Source organism: Dysidea avara, chromosome 3 (assembly GCF_963678975.1).
Source record: "Dysidea avara chromosome 3, odDysAvar1.4, whole genome shotgun sequence".
Taxonomy (NCBI): domain Eukaryota; kingdom Metazoa; phylum Porifera; class Demospongiae; order Dictyoceratida; family Dysideidae; genus Dysidea; species Dysidea avara.
Window position 1 is genome coordinate 35494425 of NC_089274.1, and position 27814 is coordinate 35522238.

Consider the following 27814-nt stretch of genomic DNA (forward strand, 5'->3'; position numbering starts at 1 on the left):
TCACAAGTTGCTATGGAATTTTATATATATATATATATATATTTAAAGAATTTTCTAGTGACCGACTGACTGACTGAGTAACTGATTGATGCCTTCAGACAAGCATAACTCGATAACGGCCAAGGCTACGGGCTTGATTTTTTCACTGTTCGACGTCGCTTTGGCCCAAGAGGTGCCTTTGGCATACTGCAGTATGTACTATGCATTCTTCATGGACTTACCAGTGTCCTCCTTTGCGTCATCCTATTCATCTTTGCTGACAGCAAAAAGTGTTGATTTGGCGGTAGCACATGATGGCTTCCCTTCGTAACGGAAATTGTCCGTATTTTCATAGCAGCTATTTTGATTGCAGAGGTGCTTTTCAAACAATTCTTGATTCATACTGCTGTGTAACAGGTTGAATATAGCCAACAATGAAGCGTAATGGATATTCCACATTTCAGATGATATTAATATAACTGGGGTGTAAAGCACCATTTCTTTTGGTATGCGTGGATTGCAGAGGTGCTTTTCGAACAGTTATTGATTCGAAATACTGTGTAACGGGTTGAACATAGCTGACAACAAAGCGTAATGGATACTTCACTTTTCAGATGATAATTGATATAGCTGGGGTGCGCAGCACCATTTCAGATGCAGTATGCATGGGTTCACCAGTCATAATTATTTACCAAATATTTTAACAAACAAGTACACAAAAAATTGGAATTTTCAACTAGAGTAGAGACCAAAGCACATTGATAAAAAGTACTGAAACAACCTGGAGTAGTGCACGATATTAGCACAGTAGGGATATAACACTTCTTATTGTTTTACTGTGATTTAATATCGTGCACTACTCCAGCTTGTTTCAGTACTTTTTATCGATGTGCTATAGTCCCTACTCAAGTTGAAAATTCCAATTTTTTGTGTACTTGTGTATGTATGTATAGATATATGTATGAATGTGTGTATGTATTCTGGATGAAAATATATGTATGTATAAATGTGCATTGGTTAATTAGTTAGTTAGATAGTCAGTTAGTAGAAAATTCAGTTTAATAGAAATTCCATAGAATCTTGATGTTTATGGGCTTGGTTAGCCTAACCAATACTGTCAAGCTGTCATGAAGGGATGTGGGGAAGGTTTTCTGGTGATATACTTATGGGCAGGAAAGCCCAAACCTTTATGATCCCCACAACACAGTACTATTGCACTGTATGAATCGTAAATTTATAAACAACAAAATAATTTTAGTAAACACATACAACTATTTCTTCCTGTATTAAATAAAAAGAGAAAAGAAGCCAAAAAGCTGGCTTTGAGGCTTGTAATTACTGATATCAGTAAAGCTGTAAAAAGGCAATTAACCGTTAATTGTGAGTACATTTTTCTGCATGCTTTACACAATGTACAAGTGTACATACCGTACATGCATACACTTTCACATATAGTTTTGGAATGGAGCATGAGTAGCAGTCTCAAATTTGATAAAAAGGTATTTGAGGGTACAGAGAAGTGTGAAAATGGCAGCGAATGTGAAGTAACAGTACCAGCATGGCTGTCTAGGTCTACAGAGTGATGAATATGGCAACAACAAACTTAATTAGCCAACTATCATGATGGTTTAATCTTTTAAACTAAATAGCAACAGAAAATGTGTGTACTTGAGTGCAATTTCTTTGTTATAATTATGCATTTGTAAATTGCATCACTTTGTTTGGTGTTTGTAGATGTGTTAGATACTACTAGTTCACAAGATGCTTCTTGTATTATTGTGGGTATCATTGTGGTTATTTGTCCTATTGAGCCCACCAGTAAGACACAGGTTTCTTATTAAGAAGAGATCTCCACACATCAAAGTAAACTCTGCATACCACTGAAATTGAGTTAAAGATTCCAAGCCATTTCAACTAGTTCAGGGTAACAAACACAATCTTTTTGATAGTATTTTTTAGCAATGATGTATGGATTGGTCAAGGATCATTTGTACTATCACTACCTGGGTTTGAGTTCACTGTAATTGAAAATTTCAAGAGTGAAGTAGTAGTGCTGTGATACCAGTTTTCTCATAAAGTGGTGCAGTCACAAGGTAGGATTCAAAATGGAAGGCAACAATAATTTAAAATTAAAATTATCAGCTTGTGTTACATGGCTCTTAGTTACTACAACAACCATATCCATGTACTGTATGCACATGTGTGCATCATGGTCCTTGCCTTGTTATTTTTATTAATAAAACGTGACTCTTCTTTGCGAACATCAGCACCTACACAAAAATTAAACACCTCAACCACATATTATATACAATAATATACCATACTGATATTACTTCCTTGGCCTGCATGGTAACACTTTGGCACTTAAATTTGAAAAATATCTAGGTACTGTGATAGAGCAGTCAAACACTTTATTACAACAGTCATTCACATTCATACACTTCCCAACTGAAAAATTAAGTGTCATCTATGCATGTCATGATGATGTCATTTAGACTTAATAGTATTGTGATCTTTGTTACACTATGTGGTATCATATTTTCAGTGCTATCGAGCCCAAAATTACTTCCTTCATAAGTCATGGTCACACCATGTACTTCACTTGCCCAAGATCACAGTTGCTTTATTTTGCACAAAACATTTTGCTCACGTGGGTGCAGTAAGACAAAACAAATATAAAAATAAACACACACACACGTTTGGAAAACAATTTCAGGAAATATGGTCTGAAAATCATAGAATAATAAGAGATCATTATAGCAATAACACACATAGAAAATCATGGGTATAACCAAATTGAAAACTGACATTGTTCATGTGGATTTGTTAATTTTAAAGATTTCAATTTTTGAATGAACATAGCCAATTGCAGTGTTTAACTCACTTTAGTCCATACTCTATAGTAAACTAGCCACTAGTATAACTACAATTTTATGAATTTTTTTGTGACTATGTATGTAGTAGCATAGGCACATGACCATGAGTGGTGATTTCAGGCAAAGGTATATCACGAGAAAATGACTGAGCAGGTCATATGGAGTCTCCAGCCTTAATATATTGTACTAAAGAACATTAGTGCAAATGTGTAGTGCATTAGTGTGGCTACTCATTCATGGTGAAAAGTTAACTTGTACAAATATTGACAATTTGGTCACATAACTGGCTATAGCTATATAGTAGAGCAGCATAGCCCATAAATATGGTGATTCTGTGCACTTTGTGAGTATCAATTAAACTTGGCACATGGACTGTGCTACCGATGACATTTAATTTTGGATATAGTGCCATTGTATATTTATTTGACCTTTGATGACCGTTAAGGCCATTTTTTTACACTGAAAATTTTCAATTTTGTTTGAAGTATTTTACACAGTTAAAACATGGTTTCAGATTAAAGTCTTGCTGAAAGAAACAACTTGGTTTTTATTTGAAGTCAACAGATAATTTCATTCAATAGTTATGATCATTTGTATTAGTCATGAAAGTCTATGAAGGTTGGTAATTTACACCCTGAGGACAGATAAATGATCATAATTTGGAGTGGAATGAGTTACTGACTTCATAGGTCAACACCTTTAATTTAGATAAGGCTGCAACAAATATTCGATTCATTCACATATTTGTTCGCTAAGGTTTTATTCGGATACTAAGTTTACCATTTAGATATTCATATACTAGTAAATTACAAGTGCGTACAGTGGAAATGGCTTTAGTTACCAGCTATATTTCTATATACGATGGCCTATACTGCTTTGTAAAACTGACTATAAAGACAACTACTATTAATTTTGCATGTATTTCAGGAACAAATTGGTAAGTATGTGGCAAATGTTGCTGAATTCTAGCATCAGTGTAAATGTTATCAAGCAGATCAGTATTCGTTCGTTAAAACATCCAAATTCCAGATATCAAGTTTGACATTTGCTGCAGCGAGCCATGTTGTAGTAGTGTAAATTAATACTTCAGGGAGAAACAGACAAAAATGGTAAATAGTCAGTGCAAACATGGCTGCAAAGGTCACCAAAGGTAAAGTCTGCGATGGCACTATATCAAAAAATGAATGTCATCAGGAGAACAATTGATATGAAAAGATTTTCATGCTTTTCTCACAAATGACAAAACTTTTGCATATGCTACTCTACTAATACAGCATCCTTGCATCATAACATAAGTATAACAATGTACCATTGGCAGAATCATTGTAGACAGTATCTGCTTTTCCTCTCTGTGATCTTCTCATCCACACAATCATCACCACCAACACAACAATAATGACTATAGCCACTACAACTCCTCCTATTATTCCACCAATAACAGCAATAGATAATCCTCCTGATGAACCACCACTGCTACTGCCATCAGACTGAGGTGTTTCTGATAACAAGTAACACAGGGTTAAGGCAGTATATAATGCATTATCCAATACAATGCCTTGTACAACATCTACCTCAAACATATACAAACACCACCTGTTACATGAACATACAGAACATTGTGACCTACTCTATTCTAGACACCAATAGGGACAGAGTGAAGAAGGATCCTTTATTACAGAACATTCCTGCATACAAGTACACATGTATATACGCAAACTTATGCAAATGATAAGTATACAGGCATCCACAATTCAATCATAAACAGAGAAATGGATTACTTAACCTAGTTAATAATAAGGTGAAACAGAAAATGGGTACAGAAAATGGGTCAAAGAAAGGGAAAAAAGCTCCAACTCCAGGATTCAAACTGCAGACCACCCAACGTCTAGTCAGACACCACACTCATTCTCCACCAGGAGGGTTGAATTTTTCCTGGCAGTATTTATTATTGTTAGAGCTTTACAGTGACCTGGCAAAGCCTAACGGCATCTTGTGCAGATGACCTTATTTCACTGCTTTTTGTTTCTATGGTCCCTACTCAAAATGTAACAACTTAAATTTTCTTACACTTGTTTGTTTGCTTTTTTGTAATAACATACTGGTAATTCATTACTGGTGAATAGGGACAAGTCTACTTGATTTATTCTGCCTATTTTTCTTTTAAGTAATTGTCAATATTTTACTCAAAAACTATCTATTTTGCTCAGAATTAACTTTCCCAGGGAGAAATAACTCGCAAGATTGCAAGTGACTTGCAAGAAACGGGTAGTGCTAAAAGCCGAAACGGAATGGAACCAATTGGGGCGCTCGCCAAGTAGAAAATCTTAAAACAGATTTTGTGCCGTTTCCAACTGCCACACAATGACTAGAATTGTGCTAGAGTTCGTTTCCTTCTGCTTATAAGCATTCTAGAAATCGCACTCTTGGAGTTTCTATTTAATGCCCGCCTCGTGGCATATTGTGTGCTTACCAATTCATCTAATTCTGTTTAATCCTTATGTAGAATTACTTCTTTATCATTCTAAAAGGTAAACTACTGTAGTATTTTCATGTTATAGTTGTGTCCAAGCCTTTAGTTACAGTGAGGGTTTTCTGAAGTCTACCAATAATTTACGAGTTAACCACAGCGTATGTTAGTTAGTGGCTGTGAATTATATGCTTACAGTGGTTACAAAAGTATAGTTTAGCAGGTTAAATGATAGCTTTTCCAAGTAGGTAATTGCAAAATGCATTCTTGCAGTGGGAATTAAATAGAAACTTCGAGCGATTTCTAGCATGCCTATATACAAGTCTAGTCACTATGTGATAGTAAGAAACGGTGCACTATCTGCCGAAACAATTTATTAACTTGGAGTGTGCCCCGTTCCTTTTAGTACTACCGCAAGAAACTGGACATTTCCGCGCAAGAATCTTGCACACTACATTTGCATTGCTTGCAAAAATTTTGCAAGACTTGCAAGAATCTTGTACTAAAAAGGAAAATTTTCATGCTAGAATCTTGCTTGCAAGACTTGCACATCATTTCTCCCTGGGTTTGCTAATTGACCATTTCTAAGTGCATCTACAGTTTCACCTTAAGGTGACTGTTCTATTAGACTTCACTCTTAACATGTATAACATAAATATGTCACTGTTCTATTCGAGTATCTCAATCACTATTTGCTCTTCCCATAACAATTAGCAAATGTATGTTGATATTTTATGTGGCTGATTGCTCTATTAGAACATTTCAATTTTTGTACAATGCTTACAGTATGTTCCCTACACAAAAATTGTGCCTATTAATACCAGCATTTGCTTTTACCCACCTATTATGTACCCGAAATTGATGCATTCCCATTTGTGAACCAATGCATACTGCATCAAAGAAAAGAATAGCATCAGATACATCATTTAAATTTAGTGTGCAACTGAGCACATGCTCCGACTATTGATGACTGAAAGATGGAGTGGCTATCCTGTTTCATTCTCAGCTATGTTCCACCTGTTATACAATAAAGTGCCTCTTAATAATAATTAATTCAGTCACATGGATATTACGACTGAATGCACACCCAAACTGAAAAGAGAATTGCTATGATGCACCTGCTATACAGCATTACAAACAAAGAACAGTAAAAGAAACATCTACGCAATAAATCCTGTCACACTACAGAAAATAAAACATTGAAGTCATCACAAGTTACCACAAATCAACACCTACACAGTAGTGGAGAAAGAAATTAGACACAAAGGAGGACAAAAGTAAGTTCATAATGCATGCATTGTAGCTGCTATGGTTGGCAAAAAGGCACATCTTGGGTAAAAACAATGTTAACAGTGAAGAAATCAAGCCAGAGCCTTACCCATAATTGAGTTATGCTTAGCTAAAGGCCTCAGTTAGTTTAAAAATTGTGCTAAATGAAAAAATCATAGAAATTTGTTTGAAGGGTTTGGGATCACTCTGAAGACATTTATGAGCATGGTTATGTCTAGTCAATATGGCCAAGCTGTCATGAAGAAAAAATGAGGCTGGTTTTGGGTAAAAAAGTCCAAACCTCTATGATAATAAGCAAATATTATAGAGTAAGAATTCCACCAAACTTTAGTCATTTATAGTATCAAAACAGCATATGCTTTGCATTAATATTACTTACCTGTATATACAGTAGTATAGCTATGTACGTGTGTGTGTGTGTGTGTGTGTGTGTGTGTGTGTGTGTGTGTGTGTGTGTGTGTGTGTGTGTGTGTGTGTGTGTGTGTGTGTGTGTGTGTGTGTGTGTGTGTGTGTGTGTGTGTGTGTGTGTGTGCATGTCTATTCCATACACACCTCTTATTCTATTGCACATAATTTCATCACCACTCCAGCTCCCATCACTTTGACAAGTCCTATTGTCACTACCAGTTAGCTCATAACCAGTGTTACATATGAAACTGCATGAGTCTCTCTCAAAACCTACTCCTATACTACCAGAGCTACATGATGTTATCTCTCCATTGGATGGTGTTGTCAGGTTAATACACTGAATATCTAAACGTAAAAATAAATGATGTATATAATGATTCACATTTCAATTACTGATGGCAAAGTTGATGTTGTGTTACTTTTAAAATTTTCATTTGAGGTGCCTAGTAATGCTACTGGCAAAAATGAAGTATAGAGATCAGCAATGAAAAGTATTGAAACAAGATATATATGAATGATGGTATTACAACATAGCACGGTGGGATCCCTACATTGGTGTGTTACAACAATTCCTTTATTCAATGCTAAGTAGGGATTTTCTACTGAGCTATACTGTAATACCATCATTCTTGTTTCACTACTTTTTATCGCTCGAACCCTTAAAATTTATAATATGAGACCGGACCTATGAAAAAAATGGCATAATGGTACACTTTTAAAATTCCTTATTATCAAATAGTTTATAATCTACATAGCCAAATGTATGCTCTGGAAAAGTTTCAGCCTTGTATGCCAATACCTTTTGGAGTTACAGCTCTACAAAGTAGCAACAACAGAAAGATCAATTTGCACAGTAATTACAGGAAAAATAAATTACAGGTGCTTACAAAATCGTTGTAACTTTAGAACGCCATAGTGTACAGAGTTGCAACTTGCACCATCATGTTTGCCATGAATAGGGGAATTCATTGCTGGGTAAGTTTTTCTTTGCATCACCTTTCTCCACTACATACAGAGACGAAATCAGTGAGTAAAAATCAGTCATGTACAATCACTTTGATTTGGCATGAAAAAATGTCTGTAACTCATGTATCCGTTAGTTTACTGCAATGAAACAAAAGATTTTTGAACTCCTCTTGAGTAGGCGAATAAAGTGATATCCAAGTTTTTACTGTTAGATCCTTTCTTCACAAAGATATAGCATTTAAAATTTTATGAAATACACAATTATTTTATCAATTGTAATCAATGGTTTATACTGTAAATTTAGGCTATACTGGGCTTTCACAGATCCAGTCACATAATACTAGTTTGTTTAGTTTTTGTTCACTGAACAACAAATAATTTTTACATGGATAATCGGCCACAACTCTGGACATGTTTATTACATTCACATAAACTTAATACTAAAATTTACCTTTAGACCCCTCCTTAGGTTGTGTACCAAATTCAACATAATTGGATTATGCATTTGTGTTCTACAGCAATTTTCACAAGGTGTACAGAAAGACTAACAACAAGAGTTCATAATCACTCTTGCTAACACTAAGCAAAATTAAAACTCTGGTCATATGCATCTCAGGAATGGCCAGGAATTTTGTATGCAGGCTACACCACTGCAGGTAGGAAACTACTATACACTATAAAATCTGCTCCATTCAAACTAAGGATTACAGAGCTATGTATGAGTGAAAATCACATTTTTTTCTTCCTGTTAACAACATACAGGTGTGCCACGCCAGTTCCTTAGATTGCATGACACACTAAAGTATGTCTTGATCTAGTCAGGTATATGGTTAGTGGGTCACATGTGTAGTGGCCATAACTGTCGTTGATGATGTAATGTAAGTAACGAGTGCCTCTGATCTCTTAAAAGTAGGTGGGTTGCATTTTGATACACACGCTGAACAGATATGGACTCAAACACTGATTTACCAGTACAAATAGTCTCATCACCGCTCCAGCTCCCATCACTCTGACAGGTCCTAGTATCACTACCAGTTAACTCATAACCAGTGTTACATGTGAAACTACAAGTGTCTTCATAAGAAAGAAGTTCACCATCTCTCCGTGAACAAGTGAGTGTGCCATTTTTAGGACCATCAAGTATTACACAATTAACTATATAAATGGATTATAGCTGAACTGAAACAACAGTCATGTGACATGGATGTACTTATATACATACCTCTACTACAAATGGCTTCATTACCACTCCAGCTCCCATTACTCTGACAGATCCTAGTGTCACTACCAGTTAGCTGATAACCAGTGTTACATGTGAAACTACAAGTGTCTTTATAGAAGGGAACTCCATCATATCCCAGTGAACAAGTGATTGTTCCATTATTAAGGTCATTCAGTGAAGTACATGGAACTACATGGAAGACATTACTAAAGCAAACAGTTACAAATACGGACACCATTCTCACCTCTTCTACACATGGCTTCTGTACCACTCCAACTCCCATCACTCTGACAGGTCCTAGTGTCACTACCAGTTAGCTCATAACCAGTGTTACATGTGAAACTACAAGTGTCTTCATAGGAAGGAACTCCATTATCCCCCGGTGAACAAGTGATTGTTCCATTATTAGGATCAGTCAGTCCAGGGCAAATAACTAAAAAGTAATTTAAATATGGTATAAATACCTGCATTGGGTCATAAACTGTCCATGTCATAATCATGTGATATCTAAGTAGTGTTCAAATTACAAGTAGCCATAGAAAATAATAAGTAGGCTAGAAAATAATTTCACTGTATCTAAGCAAGGATTATGAGAGATACACATTAGATTTTGGACATGTGTGTTACATAAGTTGTATACAACATTAAATAATACTTGTACCACGCTTGGTTTTAGTTTAATAACGTTCATTGTTAAACCCAAATGTATAATATTACAGGTTCATTGCAGTATGCACACCTACTTTGAATTGCATTATTGCTATTGCAACATGACAGTAAAACCAGTTGAAAATCTGAGAAACACCATATCACAAGTAACACCCTTTCACACGACGACAACAACCAAACCAATCTGTCCTAGCTAGAAGAAACTTTGGTGCGATCACTCAAATATTGCTACCCTTCTTGTCAGTGATATGATACTGCCTTCATCAATGGATAAGGCAAATGCACCTGACCAACACTTTTCGTCTTTCACTCATGAAAGCTCTGACATACCTATCCTACCATTGAATCAATTTCCTGCAGTCCACAATGTTGATTTCTCTAGTAAATGTATGTTAGAAAAATTAGACTCAAGTAAATCTGTTAATCCAGACAGTATCCCTACCGCTATTCTCAATCATTTAATGAAGGAATGCTTCCTAGTGACTGGCTTCAAGGTAATGTTATATCTATATATAAAAAGGGTGACAGAACTATACCAGCTAACTACAGGCCCATCTCACTTACATCTGTGTGTTGTAAAGTTGATTTATCATTCTATTATGCCACACTTATATAGAACAGAACAACATACTTAACCATGGTTCCAGGACAGGTCACTCATGTATTACCCAATTACTTTTGATAATTGAGGAACTAGCCAAAAGTATGATGATCGAATCATTAAATTGATGAGTTGCTTTTTGGATTTTGCCAAGGATTTTGACATTGTGCCCCACCAACGTTTGCTTAAAAGATACAGTATTATGGTACAGTATTATTGGTAAGATTCTTCAATGAATATCCCAACAGCTAACAAAATGATCTCAAAGAGTGGAAATGATGTTCCTGCTACATTGGGAGTTCCCCAAGGAGCTGTATTAGGTCTCCTTATGTTTTTGTTATACATAAATGACATTAATAAAAACATCTCATCACCTATACGCTTATTCGCAGATAACTGTGTTATATACCAAACCATCAGTATTGACAATGATGCTATTTTATTGCAGAGAGGTGAAATCTCCAACTGGGTTCATTTGTGGCAGATGAAATTTAATATTAGCAAGTGTTGTCTTACTAAGAGTTACAAGGTGTCATTCACCATTTTCAAGCATGTATATCTTAAACAATCAAACAATTCAGAGTTAAGTGATTCATACAAGTATTTTGGTGTTCTACTCAATAGCACACTTTCATGGAACCCTCATATAACAAATATCACTAATAAAGCCACCAGAATGCTAAATTTTAACTTAGGGAAAAACACCAGCAAGGTCAAATCCAACGCTTACACAACACTCATTCGTCCAATTCTGGAATATGCCACTCAAGTTTGGGATCCATATCAACAGTCAGTAATTTACAAAATTAAAATGGTACAAAGATGAGCAGCGAGATGGGTCTTTTCTAACTATGATTTTCATAGCAGTGTTACATCAATGTTGAAAGATCTTAATTGTTGAAGAAAGACGGAAAGTTAACAGATTGACACTCTCATCTAGAACTATTCACCATCAAGAACCAGCCATGCAAATACCAAACAATTTTTTTGCCACAAACCTCCACCACCAGACAATTCCACCAATTACATTTCATATTACCAACAATAACACCTCACAATACCAACAGTGCTTATTACAGAACTGTTAAAGAATGGAATGAGCTGCCACCTTCCAGTAATGATGAACTTCAACATGTATAGCTGAGTACAACTTTAGTCAATTTGTATCATTGGATGCATATCAGCATATTGCTGTCTTTCCAATATATAATCGAAGAAAAGGAACCACTCTAAATCACTATAATATTATGTGTTCACAAACAAATATCAACTGAACCATACCAGCGATTTTGTGTCATGTGTAGTGTAACCTTGTGTCACATGCAGACCACATGCAGCCTTAATATTTTTGCTGTCTTGTTATACGTGATGGTTACTGAGTTGTGCCTAGCCAACTGAATTATCAAGCATAGGTTTATTGTCATCAGCAGAATAGAGCACTATGGATAAGACACCAGCACATTAGCCAATGTGCATAAAGCAATCGTTACTGGAGTATAGGTGGTATATAACATCTGAGTGTGTACAGCTACTTGTACTTTTGTCTAATTTACTGTTTTTAGAAACTCTACCTGCCCCAAAAGTCTTCATGGGTCTGTCCCAGTATGCTAATATTATATATAAAATATTTGGGAAGTCATATGCCTAGCATTAAGTTTGATTTAACAGGTATAAAAATTTGAAGTTTGATTAGAAAAAAGTAGGGAGACAAGGGAGGTTGCCTACACCTGCAGATTTACTAGTGAACATTTAATCCATAAATTAGTCTGTATACCCATGACTGAATTAGGGATTAAATGACCACTAGTACATCTGCAGGTGTAGGCGACCTCCCTTGTTTCCCTACTTTTTTTGTATGATCCCTAATCAAACTTAAAATTCTTAACTTTTCCTTATACTTGTTTGTTTACTCTTTATAACATTATTATGACTGGTGAACCCACACATACCACATCAAAATAAAGGATGGCGTCAGAGGTAATGTTTTCAACAAAATGTGGGCCCCAACTACCAATTACTGATGCAAATGTGAAGTGACCGCTTTCAGCTACACTGTATGTTCAGCCCATTACACAGCGTTACAAATGAAGAATAGTAGGAGAAGTGTCTCTGCAATCGATCTAGTCACCACAAAAAATACAGACAATTTGCATGCCCCAACTATGACTTGAAAGTGAAATGGCCATTATGCTCCACTTTTAGCTATGTTCAGCCTGTTTCACAGTGTTGCAAACGAAGAACAGTAGGAGAAGCGCCTCTGCAATAAATCCAGTCACCATGGAAAATACAGATGATTCCTGTTTACAAATATAGATAAGCCATTGCGCTACTGTAAATTGACACCTTGGATTGTCAGCAAAAAGATATGGGACATAAAGGAGGACAAAGGTAAGTCCATGATGTGTGCATTGTATGTATTGCAGTATGCCCAAAGACACCTGTTGGGCTGATATGACGTCAAACAGTGAAAAAATTAAGCCCATAGCCTTAGCTGTTACCAAGTTATGCTTGTCTGAAGGCATCAAGCAGTTAATCAGTTCAGTAGAAAATTCCACTGAATAAATTAATTTTTAAAAAATAAAAATTTTCTAGCAACCTATTGGTGGCATTTAGGGTCATACTGAAGGCACTTTTGGGCTTGCATGGTTATACCTAACCAATAATGCCAAGGTGCCTGACTTTTGGGTGATATTTTTGCCAGAAAAACCCAAACCTCCATGACCTCTAATATACAGTACTACCATACTATATGATACTAGTGAACTATAAAAACTCATGAGTCTCACTGGTTTACCTTCAGGATAATTTAAAATACATGACTATACTATCTAAACCAAAACAGCCAAGCTGTAAAAAGAGTACGACCCTAAAAAAAGCCAGGGTTAAAAAAGATGTGAAATCAATTGTGGAAACTAGGAGGAGGAAACGCAAATTCACCTGAATTATTGTTATTAAAATTTTTGCCATTAACCTACCATCACAGCCATTTCTTGGCCGCCACCTTTGATTTCACATCTTTTTTCACTCTGGCCTTTTGGGGGCCGCACTCTTTTTTTTACAGCTTGGCTGTTTTCGTTTAGATGTCAGTTTTGAAAGCCACAGAGCCAGCCATAAACAGGCTTTGGTGCTTCCCTTTTAACTTGTTTTTTTTTCTACACTGCAGGAATTGTGGAACAAAAGAAGCAATTGCGTGTACACCTTTTTGTATTTGTGTATTTAACACTGAATGATATTCACATAGGTAATGAGGTGACTTCTTATGTAACTGAACTGTAGCTGAAACTCTCATCTCAGTGTTTGTAGTTGAACTCCTTTCAGGGTGACTTGTTTCTAGCTGAACTCTCTACATGGTGATTTGTTCCCAGCACATATTTCTACAGGGTGATTTGTTTGTAGCTGATCTCTCTATAGGGTAACTTGTTTCTAGCTGATATCTCTACAGGGTGACTTGTTATATATAGCTGAACTCCCTTCAGGGTGACTGCTCTATTAGGATGACTGCTCTTTTTGATCTCGCACTTGCTACACCAAGTTGGTTTTTGTGTTATAACTCTGTGGCTTTAAGTCTGATTCTTCTACATCATTGAAGAGCCTTTCTAAGATAATTACTCCATCTGTACAGCGATTTTCAAAGCATTGCTCCGTTTTTCTGGAAGACGTGGCAAGTAATCATTTTTTATTAGATAATCTCGATCGCGTAATTGTTACACACTGTTGGTATTTTCATTGTATATTCATGGTTTTTAGCTCGATTTCTTTCAAACCACAAAAGTGTGAGGCTCAATAGTTAACCTATTCACACACTGATTTTCAGCTTCTTCTCATAAGCGGTTTATTCTGTAGACATGGCAACATATTGGTGTTATTTTTGGTGAATAATTGCTAATAACTCTTTGCCTGTTTATTGTATTCCAACCAAACTTGGTGCTAAGATGCGCCTTTATACCCCCCTCTGTGTGCTAAATTTCAAGGCAATCGGATATGGCAATTGCGTTTTATGGCAGTTTTTGTAAGTGTGCGAAAAGATGAAGAAAAAAAGGGGAAAAAAACAAAGAAACTAAGCCAATTTTTGAAGTTGCATACAGTTGAAGTGATTTTGCTCAAATTTGGTGTGTGGAATACCGAAGTTGGCAGGCGTGTCCACTGCAAAAATTGGTTTGTTTCATAAAGGCAGCACAGAGCTACGGTGGTGTGAAAATTGCATTTTCTTTCTTTCTGTTAATATACTCACAGTGTTGCACGCCGGCTTCTTGGGCCGCACAACACACTACTGTATGTCTTGATTATAGATTTTACAGTTATCAATTATAACTTACTTACCTCTTAATTCTAATATATTTTGTAGAGATCTCAATACTATACTGGGATTTTGTGGTGCTAAAGACGTTTTTTGTGAAAGGATAAACAAACATTTTTGTATGTCTTTGAACAGTTGCAACTAAAATTACCACATTCCGATACAATGATGCATAAATCCATCAAAGTAAAGAAGAGGGTAGCAGTAACACTTTGGTTTATAGCCACACCATCTGAATGCCAACATTTTTGCATTTGTTTGGGATCGGATGTAGCACACTGTGTTGTTGTATAATGCATGAAATAGTATGTGCAATACTAAAGGTACTACTTAAGAAGTACATGAGTTTTCCAACAAGTAGTCAATTACAAAATGTCACACAAGGGTTTGAAGATAAGTGTAATTTTCCACAATGTGCTGGGGCAATTGATGGATACCACATACAAATTTAGGCACCAAAATTAAACCATACACATTACTACAATCAAAAAGGGTATCAGGCTACTGTAGTAGACAGCTGACTACCTTTTCTAAGGCACAAATGTAGAAGTGTGCATGATGCATGTGTGTTTTGTAACTCAGAACAACCTTATAATAAAGTTAGTGTTGAGACTTTATTGCAAGGACATACAATCCATCAATGGAGCAGATGTACTAGTGTTTTTGGTTAGAGAAAGGCTTTCCTTTGCTTTCATGGTTATTAAAGCCATATTCTTTTCATTCAACATTATTTGCAGCACAAAAATCTTTTAATTAGACTGTCAAGACTCAGGATAGCTGCAGAGATGGTGTATGCTTGATCACTTTTGTTTTGCAACTACGAGTACCAAAATCAGCCATAAGCCAGGTTTCAGACTGACTTTTCACTTATTTTTCTTTACTGTAGGAAGATTTAGAAAAAATGAAACAGTTTATGATTGTGATGACATATTATTATGATAATGGCAACTAGTAATAGCTCCTGTGGAACTCTCTATACAGTGACTCATTTGTAGCTTATATAATGAACTCTATGCCTGTCTGCCAGCTTGTCTGTCTGACTACAGTCAAAAGATTAGAGGATAAACTATGTGTTGCATGACTCTATGTTATGCCATCACATTTGTCATGTGCCCTATTCGATTCCGATGAAGCATAGATACATAATGATCAAAGCTAGTGAACCAACAAAAGGGCCAAAGGTTTGTAAGCATGGCAAATTTTATATAAATGCACAGCAGCACATGTGCTTCATATCTTAATATTTTAATGACTAACTCTAGGAAGCTAGGCCTAACACCATTGATATGCGAGAGAATATATTTTATTTCACTATATTTATATTACTTGGATCTCTACTTCATTTAATTACTAATTTTGGTCTTTACGATGGATTGCGAGCATAGAAGGTAAGGTCATGTGTTACTGTCATCTACAGTTATGCAAATGATTGACAATTGCTATACCAGCTATTTTCCACTACACAAAAGCACGTATAGCATATGGTACAGAAATAAACACCAAGCTCACCTCTACTACACTTGGTCTCACTACTACTCCAGCTCCCATTACTCTGACAGGTCCTAGTGTCACTACCAGTTAGCTCATAACCAGTGTTACATGTGACACTACAAGTGTCTTCAAAGGAAGGAACTCCATCATCTCCCAGTGAACAAGTGATTGCTCCATTATTAGGATTAATAAGTGATGGACAAGAAACTGCAAGTTGAATTAAGGTTGCTATAATGGACAAAATAATATATGTAAAATACTCACCTCTTCTACACACATCATCACTACCACTCCACCTTCCATTACTCTGACAGGTCCTATTGTCACTACCAGTTAGCTCATAACCAGTGTTACATGTGAAACTACAAGTGTCTCCCTCATAACCCACTCCTGTACTACCAGAACTACATAATGTTATCTCTCCATTGGATGGCATTTGTAAGTCATTACATCGAATATCTAAACAAAATGCAACATTTGGCAAGAGTTTACATTTACAGACAGGTTATTAATTAATGCCTGGACCCTCATGCTAAAACACTTAGTTGCACAAAAAAGGAATGTCCAAAAAAGCAGAAGTAACTAGCGACTAAAAGAGCTGATATCCAAGAAGTGAATGTTAATACAGCTAACTAAAAAATCTAATATTGGTCCTTTGTCATTGACTTGTGCATTCTTGCTGCATACCTAATTAATTTTTTAAAATTCAAATTAGCTAGTAATTCAGATGCCTTTTTCTCCTCTACACTGATTCAAAAAGCAGCCAAATTCATAGCCAACTAGTAAAAATCTGCAGAAATTTGGTACATAGTGTAATCAATGTACTTTAATAGAACAATCAGTAAACCATAAAAAATACTCTAATTGAGCAGTCATATCATCATTGCTGAATACTGCCCACATGAATCTAAACATTTTAGGATCGTAAATGAAATTACCAGTTGAAGTGGCCATAGATAAAGTTCATAAAGATATGTTAATTTGTTCTTCTAATAGAGCATGCACTACTTAACACAATGGGAAGAGATACACACTGGACAGTGGACACTAAGTGTGATTTATCTAGAGCGTTGGCTTGCTACAGAAGGCAGGTGCCCCATAAGTCATTCCACAGTCTATCAGCAACGTAACATAAAATTAATGTGAATTGTGCAACACTAGAACTCTTAGCTACTACCAAGATAAAAATTTAACTGTTTTAACTCTTAACTATTTTCAAGATAAAAGTTTTCATTTTCATATGATTTAGAGTATCTCACTTTTTTACAAAACAAATTTGTCCAAGAAATTTTTGTATGAATAAAATTATGGTATGTGCTGCTTCAATTAAGTTTTTTTACTTGTAGTAGCTGCATGTAGTTCATAATTGCTTGTTAGCATGCACCTGCAGAATTTTGCAATTTAATATTATAGTAGCAGGTTATCATATACCAGACTTTAATCCTGTGAGCCAGCAAACACACCACAATACACTTCATCGCTCCAATTTGGACACACTGATACACTTGGTTGGATGGGGTGTAATCAAACAGTATGGTAGTACTGTTTATATAGGGATCCCTCCAAAAATGAAGAGTGCTCTCCCTAACATGCCACCTTTAAAAATTATTCTAGAAATGACAATAATCAACTTTACCAAGTAATTAGTCTATCTAACATCAAATACGGCATTAATTAAAAACAAAAAAAAAAAACACTTGGATATAGAATTTTAAAAGAATTACCAAAACTTGAATTTCTGTCTGACTGTCTGCCAGCCTGCCAGATAGGCATGAGGCTACTATGCTCCAAAAATTGAGCATTATGCTTTTGAGCAGTGCTCAAAAAATCACCATTATGCTTCTAAGAATTGCTCATTATTCCCAAAATTATTCCACCATAATTATTGGCTAATAATGCTAGTTTATTACTTTATCAGACCATTTTCATTGATGTTTAAGCTTCAAATACTCTTGAATTCTTTGCTGGTTGCTGTATTAGAGTATTTTGTTGCAATGTGACTGCTTTATTAGAGTAAATAATATTCAGTGACAATTCTATTAGAGTTTTCTGACCACTCTATTAGAGTATCTCGATCTTTTTTAACGGAACTGTGCAATCTGCAGATTTTCCTACTGTTAAAGTTTTATAATCTCCTCAAAAATGCTAGCACAATTCCTGATTCCCACACATACCTATTATGCCCGAAATTATGCCGGAATAATCACCGCATCCCTACTGCCAGTCTTCTTGCCTGACCATAGTCGCAAGGTTGGAGGCCAACCAAAACAGAACACAGCCACTATTTTTACACCACAATAACAAACTCACCAGTGGGATGTCTTCGTCCTGCTTCATGCAATGAAACCATTTTTAGGTGTTAATTTTCCCTATCAACACCTTCCTTGAGCAGCATATTTAGCTACCACAAACTTATTTAAGTGCTTATGCTCAGAAGATACCAGTAATTTCACGATAGGCTCAATACCACACCTGCTTGACCACTCCTATTAACATGATCTTGGTTGATGAATAATAATCAAGTACCACCTGAGACCACACCTCTTAATAATCTTTACTCAATCACAATGACACACCCTGTTATTATAGATCTAGTTGTATTCATATGCCACACTCCCTGGTAGGTAAAAGGCTGACTTGAGATACTCTAATACAGCAGTCACCCTAACAGAACAGTCATGTACGCATGGCTGTATGCTATAACAAATAAACCAAACAGACATGTATATCAATTTTAAAATGAGGTAGGGATCAAAGTAGTGAAACAAAAGATGAATGATAGAATTATAGCATGGGAAAATCCCTACTTTGGCATTGAACAAAATGGTTGTTATAACATGCTAATATATGAATTTTCCCACTAAGCTATGCTGTAATATCATCATTCATCTCTTGTTTTTTTGCATACTAGTGTTATCTTGCCTGGAAATCATAAACTTTATAGGTGTCTATTAAACATAACACCAATTACAGAGACAGCTGTCAGTACGCCTGGCACTAGACTACTCAAAGCCCAAGAGCATAATTGATCTTGTGGCTAGAAGCATACTACATCTCCTTCCTTAAAAATCATATTTCCTTTAAACACTCACAGTGTATTCATATGATGATGACAGATGCACCCAGGCTGTGTCTTTTAGAGTACTGATTGTGAAAGAAGATCCAGTTGGCATCTTCACGAAGAATCCTCCAAATTGTTATATAGTTACCACTTATACTACACTACCAATTTGCAATATAAATCAAAGGTTTATTGCATAAATAATGCTAATAGCAATAGAAGAGGTCGAGAAATAGGGTGCAAAATCATATGGTTTCATAGTTTCAAATTTTGTGAAGAAACCATCCCCAACTAATTGAGTGAATAATATGTATATAGTAGTTGGTTTTTTTCTATTATTAAGTTGAAAGCTTGTCATATGTTTGTGCGCTGAGGTGTTAAAAATAGTAAATATTACGGTAAGGATTGCAAAACCATTGCTGCATGTAATAACTCACAGTAGTGGCTGTGTTTATCATCATACAGTGCGATAGTACTATAAAGTAGGGATCATGGAGGTTTGGACTTCTTTTTTAAAAATATCACCCAAAACCAGCCTCACTTTTCCTTCATAACAGCTTTGCGGTATGAATTAGGCATAACTAAGCCCAAAAATGCCTTCAGAATAACAATAAACCCTTCTAACAAGTTTCTATGGAATTTTAAAAATTTCCTATTTCTACTATGACTAACTGATACCTTCAACCATCAACTATGGTTATAAGGCTTAGGCTTGATTTTGGTTGTGCAAATGTGTGTCCAATTTGTGCTGTGCCCAATCATCTGTAATTTCCATAATTACTGGACTGATTGCAGAGGTGCTTATCAAACTACTCTTCATAGGTAACACCATATATCAGGTAGAACATACCTGAAAATGAAACGGAATGACCACTATGCAGTTGGGGCAAGCATTTAACCGCAATTTTCATAGTGGCTGAATTGACTGCAGAGGCACTTCTAATATGAAGCATACAATATTATTTATGAAAGTGTGTGCTAGTGTGTGTAGAAGAGAGGGGGTGCAATGGCTCCCCATTCCACTACATATGGTTATCATAATTGTCTTTTTACTTGTCTACAGCACAACAGAGTAAGTCAAGACAGCATATGCTACTTCAATATTTTCACAGCCATACTTGCTATATGACTCTTCTATTAGAAAACCGCAAACAAATGGATGCCTATTACACATGCTTGCTATGGCTTTTCCTTTAAACAACAAACAATTCCAGAGGTACAAAATTTTCATGAATAATTTCATATCAATACAGTGTAAAAATTAACGTCCAGACACCAAACAACTTCTGGTCAATTACACCAGTTGTCAGGCCATAATTGAGTTTACCTGGAAATAATATCCTTTCAAAGTTTATAGTGGACTAGAAGGGAGGCCAGACATGATGGTAAGTTATTTGTTTTTGGTGACCACAAAGGCATCCCCAAGATGAACTCTGAGTTTAACAGTATATTATGCTGTGCCGGCCTACTTGTCTCAGTACTGCAGTAATAAAATGCATCTAAACCAAAACAGCCAAGCTGTAAAAAAAGAGTGCGGCCCCCAAAATGGCCAGGATGAAAAAAGATGTGAAATCCAAGGTGGCGGCCAAGAAATGGCTGTGATGGTAGGTTAATGGCAAAAACTTTAATTACAACAATTCAGGTGAATTTGCGTTGCTTCCTCCACTAGGATTCGGCACCAAATTCACCTGAATTGTCGTAATTAAAATTTTTGCCATTAACCTACCATCACAGCCATTTCTTGGCCACCACCTTAGATTTCACATCTTTTTTCATCCTGGCCATTTTGGGGGCCGCACTCTTTTTTACAGCTTGGCTGTTTTGGTTTAGATATTTTTGTATTGCAAGCCACAAAGCCAGTCATTAACTGGCTTTGGTGCTTCCTTCTAACTTGTTTTTTTTCTTTTCTGCAGGAATTGTGGAACAAAGGAAGAAATGTTATGTACACTTTTTTGTTTGACTAAAAATATTTGTATATTTAAAGGTCAACTGCAGTGAAAACTTTTCTTACTGTTACATTGTAGTATATTGTTGCTAAAAACATGTGGTACTATTAGCTTTTAAGTTTCTGACATGGTTTGGCTAATAATCACAGTCCTAGCTTAGCTAAGTCACTTGTGGTTTCATTTTGGAAGCCGCATCATACATTGTCATCATCAGATCTGGTGTACACCCGTACAAGCTGAAACACAGGAGAGTGCGTGAGTAGCTACATTGCTACAAGTATAAGTACACAACTACAGCTGACACTCACAGTATTGCGCTTGTAGAAGTGGTTTGCAGCTGTTTAATTAATTGTTCGACGAAGAAATATGCCCACCCATTGTATAGTAGCTGGTTGTAATGCTGCTAGTGGATTCGAGAGTGGGAAAGGCTGCAGTTTTCATGCGTTTCCAAAAGATGAAGGATTACGAAGAAAGTGGACCAGTGCAGTGAAGAAGCAAAGGAGTGACTGGGAAGACCCAACTTCAACTTCAGTATTATGCTCTAAGCACTATGAAGCCAGCTGCTTTGATACTGAAGGTAGTCGTTACAGAGATCAAATGGGATTGCCAGCAGCCAAGTGCCTGAAGCCAGATGCTATTCCCAAGGTCAATTGATAGGTTTGAGCCACCTGGAAGTACAAGCAAGACACCAAGACCAGCTTTTGAAAAGCGTCAACAGAAGTCTGTAAGCTATAACAACTTGATGTAATAAAATTTCAATAACATTTACATATGATTATTATAATAATAGATAATAGCAGATGTCCTCTCTACAAGTGCTCCAATGGATGAAGATGTGCCCTCTACAATTTCTGCCATGGATGAAGATTCCCCCTCCACTAGCGCCGTCACAGATGAAGTTCTTTCGTCAGAACCATCACTCCTTTTACCTGAAGAAATGGATATACCTGTCCCCTTAACTACAGGCGGGGGAACACATGTTCAAGCACATCCTGAGATGAAATCTGTTGAAACACAAGCGTCTATAAAAATAAAAACAAAGAACAAAGGTACGTGCATGTGTGTGTTCCGAGTGTGACCTTACCATTGTGCCATTTAAACAGGAACATTAGCCCACCCAAAACAGAAATCAGTAGAAATACAATGTAATCTGGTTGATGCTCCGCCTTTACAATTTAATTCGCATGAGCCATCACCAGTATCACACACAGGAATCGAACCAGATCTCCAGTCCACTACAATGTGTCCAGATGATTCTTTTACTGATGTTGACCTGGAGACTTCATTCTGCCTTAGCCAAGAGGATTACACCACAGAGTAAGCCTGTATAATGACATGATTTCAACATGTTATTACATGTTGCACTTATTAATACTCTAGAGATGACACTGAAATGTCTCCACAGAATGAAATCAAATACCTAGTATTTTATTCTCACCTGTTAAGCCTATTCACCCAATGTAGATCATGCCATTTATCATGCATTGGTAGGATTTCAGACAAGCAGGTAACTTATATTGCTGTTACTTAGGAGTGTTCCCACTGTGGTTACCAGTGGACTTGGAGAAGCCAGCCATTTATCTGTGACACACCTGCTGGAAATTTGTTGTTGTCAACATCCATCTTATTTGGTGGTGCCACTCCTGCCAAAGTGCCTCATTTTCTTGATCACCTAAAAATGGCATGCATTAAAGACAGAACTTTTTTTAACTTCCAAAAATTTTACCTTCTGCCTTCAATAAAAGCAATATGGAAGGAGAGTCAGACTGTACTGCTACAGCAGTGTATAGCATGAGGTAGCCCTCTTTCCATAGGTGGAGATGGAAGATGTAATAGCCCTGGTCACAGTGTGAAGTTTGGTTCATATGGAATAGTTGATATGGACTCCAAAAAATTATCCATCTTAAACTTGTTCAGGTAACCACATTGCTACAAGATATGCTGATACTGACTGACTAATTTACAGTGTAATCAGGTCACGTCAAGCAACAACATGGAAAAGGAGGGACTGTTAAAGGCTCTCAATTTTCTAGCCAGTAAGTCTTTAGAAGTTGGGACTCTGGTAACGGATAGGCACAAGCAAGTCAGTAAGTTTGTTAGGCAGCAACATCCACGCTATGATGTTTGGCATGTTTCCAAAGGTATGTATACATTATTTTTAATAATCCACCATTGAAATATCTTGGATTTGTAGGTATTAAAAAAAAGCTTGGCAAGTTATCAAAACAAGCAGACTGTGACCTCATCAGGGAGTGGACAAAAAGCATTACCAATCATCTTTATTGGTGTGCAGCGAATGGAATTGATGGTGATGACATCTTGAATCAGTGGAAGTCATTGATGGATCACATCTTTGATGAACGTGATGAATGCTACCATACAACACTGTCACCTGAAGATAGACGGAAAAAGTGGTTTACACCAGGTAACATTATCAATACCCTATATACTCTTTTGAAATACTATAGTTTATTATACAACACACAGGCAGCAAAGCATATGAAAAATTATATGACATACTCTGCAGTAAGACGTTGTTGCCAGACATCAAGAAACTATCATCACAGCATCAAATAAGCAGCTTGGAGGCTTATCACAGCGTGGTGAACCATTTTGCTCCCAAGTTGCTGTCTTTCTCCTATCATGGATTGCACTCTAGGTTGTTAGCATAGCTGATATCAGTATTATATAATTATTGTAATTAGATTGTTACTAGCTGTATTACACTTTAATGAGAACTTTGGAAGACCACAAGCAAGGACAGGGGAAGGCAAGGAGCATTTAGCAATAGCATATACAAAGGCTAAAGCCAGTGAATGTACTCCTAAACTTATCCCAGTTCCCAAGACATACAGTAAGTGAAAAAGAATAATTTTGTTTCATGTATCATGTGAACTGTCAACATAGTCTATGTAGAGAAGCTGATGCACAAAGCAGTGGAGTACTGTACCGCTGGTGAAAAACATGAGCACTCTGAATCACCCCCACCATTGGCTAGTACATATGAGCATCCCGACAAGGACACTATCCCATCGTTCTCTCGATACAAAAGATAATTATTTATCATCAATATACTGCATACACATTAATCTTTTTTTGAGCTGGAACATGCATATGTCACACACTGAGGTGTAAAATAGTAATTATGGGATACTTTCTCACAATAGGAGCCAGACAGTACAGCTGTAGATTAATACCAAACATTTACTTACAACACCAAAGTATACACAAAGAATTTTGTTAGCCATTATAATATTAGTTAAGGTCGCCGCTGCTAGGTCAGGTCCAGCTGTGGCGAACAATGTTGTAGCTACACCATTGCAGACATTCAATATGTTACCTTAAGCATTGCTGCCATATCCTTCTTTTTGACAAAACTTGCTTCTTCGCCGGCATCCGCCCTTGTGCATCCTTCGTGCTGATTTTCCAGACACCGTAGCATACTATATAACTGAACAGGAACAAATCACGTTCTTTCATATGCGTCAGAAACGGAACAAACATGTTACAGGTTCTCATGCTTCTGAAAACAAAGTTTAAACACACCAGCTGCAATATTTCATTACAAAACAAGACCAGAGCAAGATCATTCACCCGTTCGCCATTGGTAATTAGCGTAGTCAGCAGTTCACCGGATCTGACCGTGACATTGAAATCGACATCAAAGACTTGTGGCTGAATTCTAGGAAGTGACGTTTCAACATCTTTGCGGGTTTATATCTCGTCAACACAACAACATATCATTATAAAAATTGTTGTTCTGTGCACTATATGAGTAAATAAACATACACAGACATTAAAAAGGGTAGGTAAAATTTCCACTGCAGTTAACCTTCTTTAACAATGAAACATAATCATACTGTAGGTAATAAGGTGACTTCTTATACATAACTGAACTGTAGCTGAAACTCCCATTGTTTGTAGCTGAACTCTTTTCAGAGTGACTTGTTTCTAGCTGAACTCTCGACATGGTGATTTGTTTCCAACACATATTTCTACAGGGTGATTTGTTTGTAGCTGATCCCTATAAGGTAACTTGTATCTAGCTGATATCTCGACAGGGTGACTTGTTTGTAGCTGATCTCTCTACAGGGTGATGTGTTTGTAGCTGAACTCTCTACATGATGGTTTCTTTGTAGCTGAATTTTCTACAAGGTAACTTCTTGTAACTGATCTCTCTACAATGTAACTTCTTGTAGCTGATCTCTCTACTGGGTGACTTGTGTCTAGTTGTACACTCTACAAGGTGATTTGTTTGTAGTTGATATCTCTACAGGGTGATTGTTGTAGCCAAGCTCTCTGCAGGGTGATTTGTTTGTAGCTGAACTCTCTACAGGATGGTTTTTTGTAGCTGATGTCGCTACAGGTGACTTGTTTCTAGCTGATCTCTACACAGGATGGTTTCTTTGTAGCTGAACTCTCTACAGGGTGACTATCTTTAGCTGAACTCTCTCCAGGGTGATCACTTTACAGCTGAACCCTCTACAAGGTGGCTTCTTCTATCTGATCTCTCTACAGTGTGATTTGTTTGTAGCTGAACTCTCTACAAGGTGACGTTTTCTAGCTGAGCTCTCTCTTGTTTCTAGCTGATCTCTCTACAGGGTGACTTTGTTTCTAGCTGATCTCTGGATGACTTGTTTCTAGCTGATCTCTCTACACAGTGACTTGTTTCTAGTTGAACTATCTAGAGGATTATCTGTTTGTAATTGAACTCTCTACAAGGTGGTTTCTTTGTAGCTGATCTCTCTACAGGGTGACTTGTTTCTAGCTGATCACTGGATGACTTGTTTCTAGCTGATCTTTCTACACAGTGACTTGTTTCTAGCTGAACTCTCTATAGGGATTTCTGTTTGCGATTCAGGATGGTTTCTGTGTAGCTGATCTCTCTACTGGGTGACTTGTTTCTAGCTGATCTCTCTACAGGATGACTTTTTTCTAGCTGATCTCTCTACACGGTGACTTGTTTCTAGCTGAACTCTCTATAGGCTTTTCTGTTTGCAATTGAACTCTCTACAGGATGGTTTCTTTGTAGCTGATCTCTCTACAAGGTGACTTGTTTCTAGCTGATCTCTCTACAGGGTGACTTGTTTCTAGCTGATCTCTGGATGACTTGTTTCTAGCTGATCTCTCTACACGGTGACTTGTTTCTAGCTGAACTCTCTATAGGGTTATCTGTTTGTAATTGAACTTTCTACAGGATGGTTTCTTTGTAGTTGGGGTGATTTGTTTCTAGCTGATCTCTCTACAGGGTGAACTTGTTTCTGGCTGAACTCTCTACAGATGATTTGTTTGCAGCTGAACTCTCTACATGGTGGTTTCTTTGTAGCTGAACTCTCTACAAGGTGATTTATTCTAGCTGATCTCTCTACAGGGTGATCTGTTCGTAGCTGAACTTTCTACAGGGTGATTTGTTTGCAGCTGAACTCTTTATATAATGGTATCTTAGTAGCTGAGCTCTGTACAAGGTAACTTCTTCTAGCTGATCTCTCTATAGGGTGACTTGTTTGTAGCTGAACTATCTGCAGGGTGATTTGTTTGTAGTTGAACTCTCTACAAGGTGATCCTTCTAGCTGATCTCTTTACACGATGACTTTTTCTAGCTGAACTCTCTACAGGGTGATCTGCTCATAGCTGTACTCTCTACAGGGTGATATGTTTGCAGCTGAACTCTCTATATGGTGGTTTCTTTGTAACTAAACTCTCTATAAGGTGATGTCTTGTAGCTGATCTCTCTACTGGATGACTAATTGTTTCTAGCTTATCTCTATAGAGTTATAACTTCTCTATAGAGTTATAACATGTTTGTATAGCTGAACTCTTTACAGAGTGGTTTTTTTGATTGGTTGCTGAACTCTTCAGCTACACGGTGACTTGTTTGTACTAACAGAGTGACTTGTTTGTAGCTGAACTCTCTACAGAGTGACTTACTTGTAGCTGAACATTGCATAAAGTAACTTGTTTGTAGCTGATCTAGATGAACTCTCTACTGGGTAGCTTTTTTGTAGCTGAACCCTTTATGCAGTGAATTGTTTGTAGCTGAATTCTCTACAGAGTGACTTGTTGTCTCTACAAGGTGACTTGTTTATAGCTGAATTCTCTTCAGTGTGATTTATAAGGTTCTGAATCTCTACAGCAACATACTGCAGTTTGTAGCTGAACTCTCTACAGGGTGACTTGCTTGTAGCTGAATCGTCTATACGATTAACTGTTTGTAGCTGATCTCCCTACAGAATAACTTGCAATGTAATATAATTCTATAATGGAGTAAGTTATAAACGTAGCTGAATGCTCTATTAGGGTGACTGTTCTATTAGAGTATCTCGATCTCGCATATGCTACACGTAGTTGGCTTTGGAATCATAACTCAGTGGTTTGTAATCCGATTCTTCTGTACTACTGCAAGGACTTTCTATGATAATTATTTCAGTTACACACCGATTTTCAGCTCACTGCTCTAAGTGGTTTGCCTGGTAGGCATGAAAACTAATAGTTTTTTTTATTCATAAAAATCGATCGCGTAATTGTGACACAGGTTGGGTTT

The 27814-nt window shown here is 36.7% G+C and overlaps 2 protein-coding genes and 2 long non-coding RNA genes across 7 annotated transcripts in view; 2 read left to right on the forward strand and 2 right to left on the reverse strand.

Annotated features, from left to right (window-relative positions):
* Nucleotides 1-27814, reverse strand: part of LOC136250835 (uncharacterized) — an 86317-nt gene that overhangs the window by 26051 nt on the left and 32452 nt on the right. For 2 of the 4 annotated variants that reach the window (XM_066043156.1, XM_066043159.1), the window contains exons 4-11: nucleotides 16531-16725; nucleotides 16285-16473; nucleotides 9453-9641; nucleotides 9209-9397; nucleotides 8956-9141; nucleotides 7165-7365; nucleotides 4165-4353; nucleotides 2200-2249 (exon numbers count right to left, since the gene is read on the reverse strand). In XM_066043156.1, coding sequence (XP_065899228.1) covers nucleotides 2200-2249; nucleotides 4165-4353; nucleotides 7165-7365; nucleotides 8956-9141; nucleotides 9209-9397; nucleotides 9453-9641; nucleotides 16285-16473; nucleotides 16531-16725 — 1388 coding nt within the window. Of the gene's footprint in view, nucleotides 1-2199; nucleotides 2250-4164; nucleotides 4354-7164; nucleotides 7366-8955; nucleotides 9142-9208; nucleotides 9398-9452; nucleotides 9642-16284; nucleotides 16474-16530; nucleotides 16726-24613; nucleotides 25441-27814 lie in introns of those variants that run through there. The other 2 variants (XM_066043160.1, XM_066043157.1) reach the window with 2 other exon arrangements.
* Nucleotides 21914-22951, forward strand: LOC136250879 (uncharacterized). The gene is made up of 3 exons (XR_010698801.1): nucleotides 21914-21997; nucleotides 22064-22590; nucleotides 22654-22951. It is a non-coding gene; the product is annotated as an uncharacterized lncRNA (long non-coding RNA).
* LOC136250871 (uncharacterized) lies at nucleotides 22001-23381 on the reverse strand. The gene is made up of 4 exons (XR_010698792.1): nucleotides 23000-23381; nucleotides 22712-22945; nucleotides 22358-22596; nucleotides 22001-22295 (listed from the first exon to the last, which is right to left on the reverse strand). It is a non-coding gene; the product is annotated as an uncharacterized lncRNA (long non-coding RNA).
* On the forward strand, nucleotides 23643-24353 carry LOC136251610 (uncharacterized). Its single transcript, XM_066044069.1, has 4 exons — nucleotides 23643-23660; nucleotides 23742-23932; nucleotides 23979-24127; nucleotides 24181-24353. Exons 1-4 carry the CDS (start codon nucleotides 23643-23645, stop codon nucleotides 24327-24329), a joined length of 507 nt encoding a protein of 168 aa, XP_065900141.1. The 3' UTR covers nucleotides 24330-24353.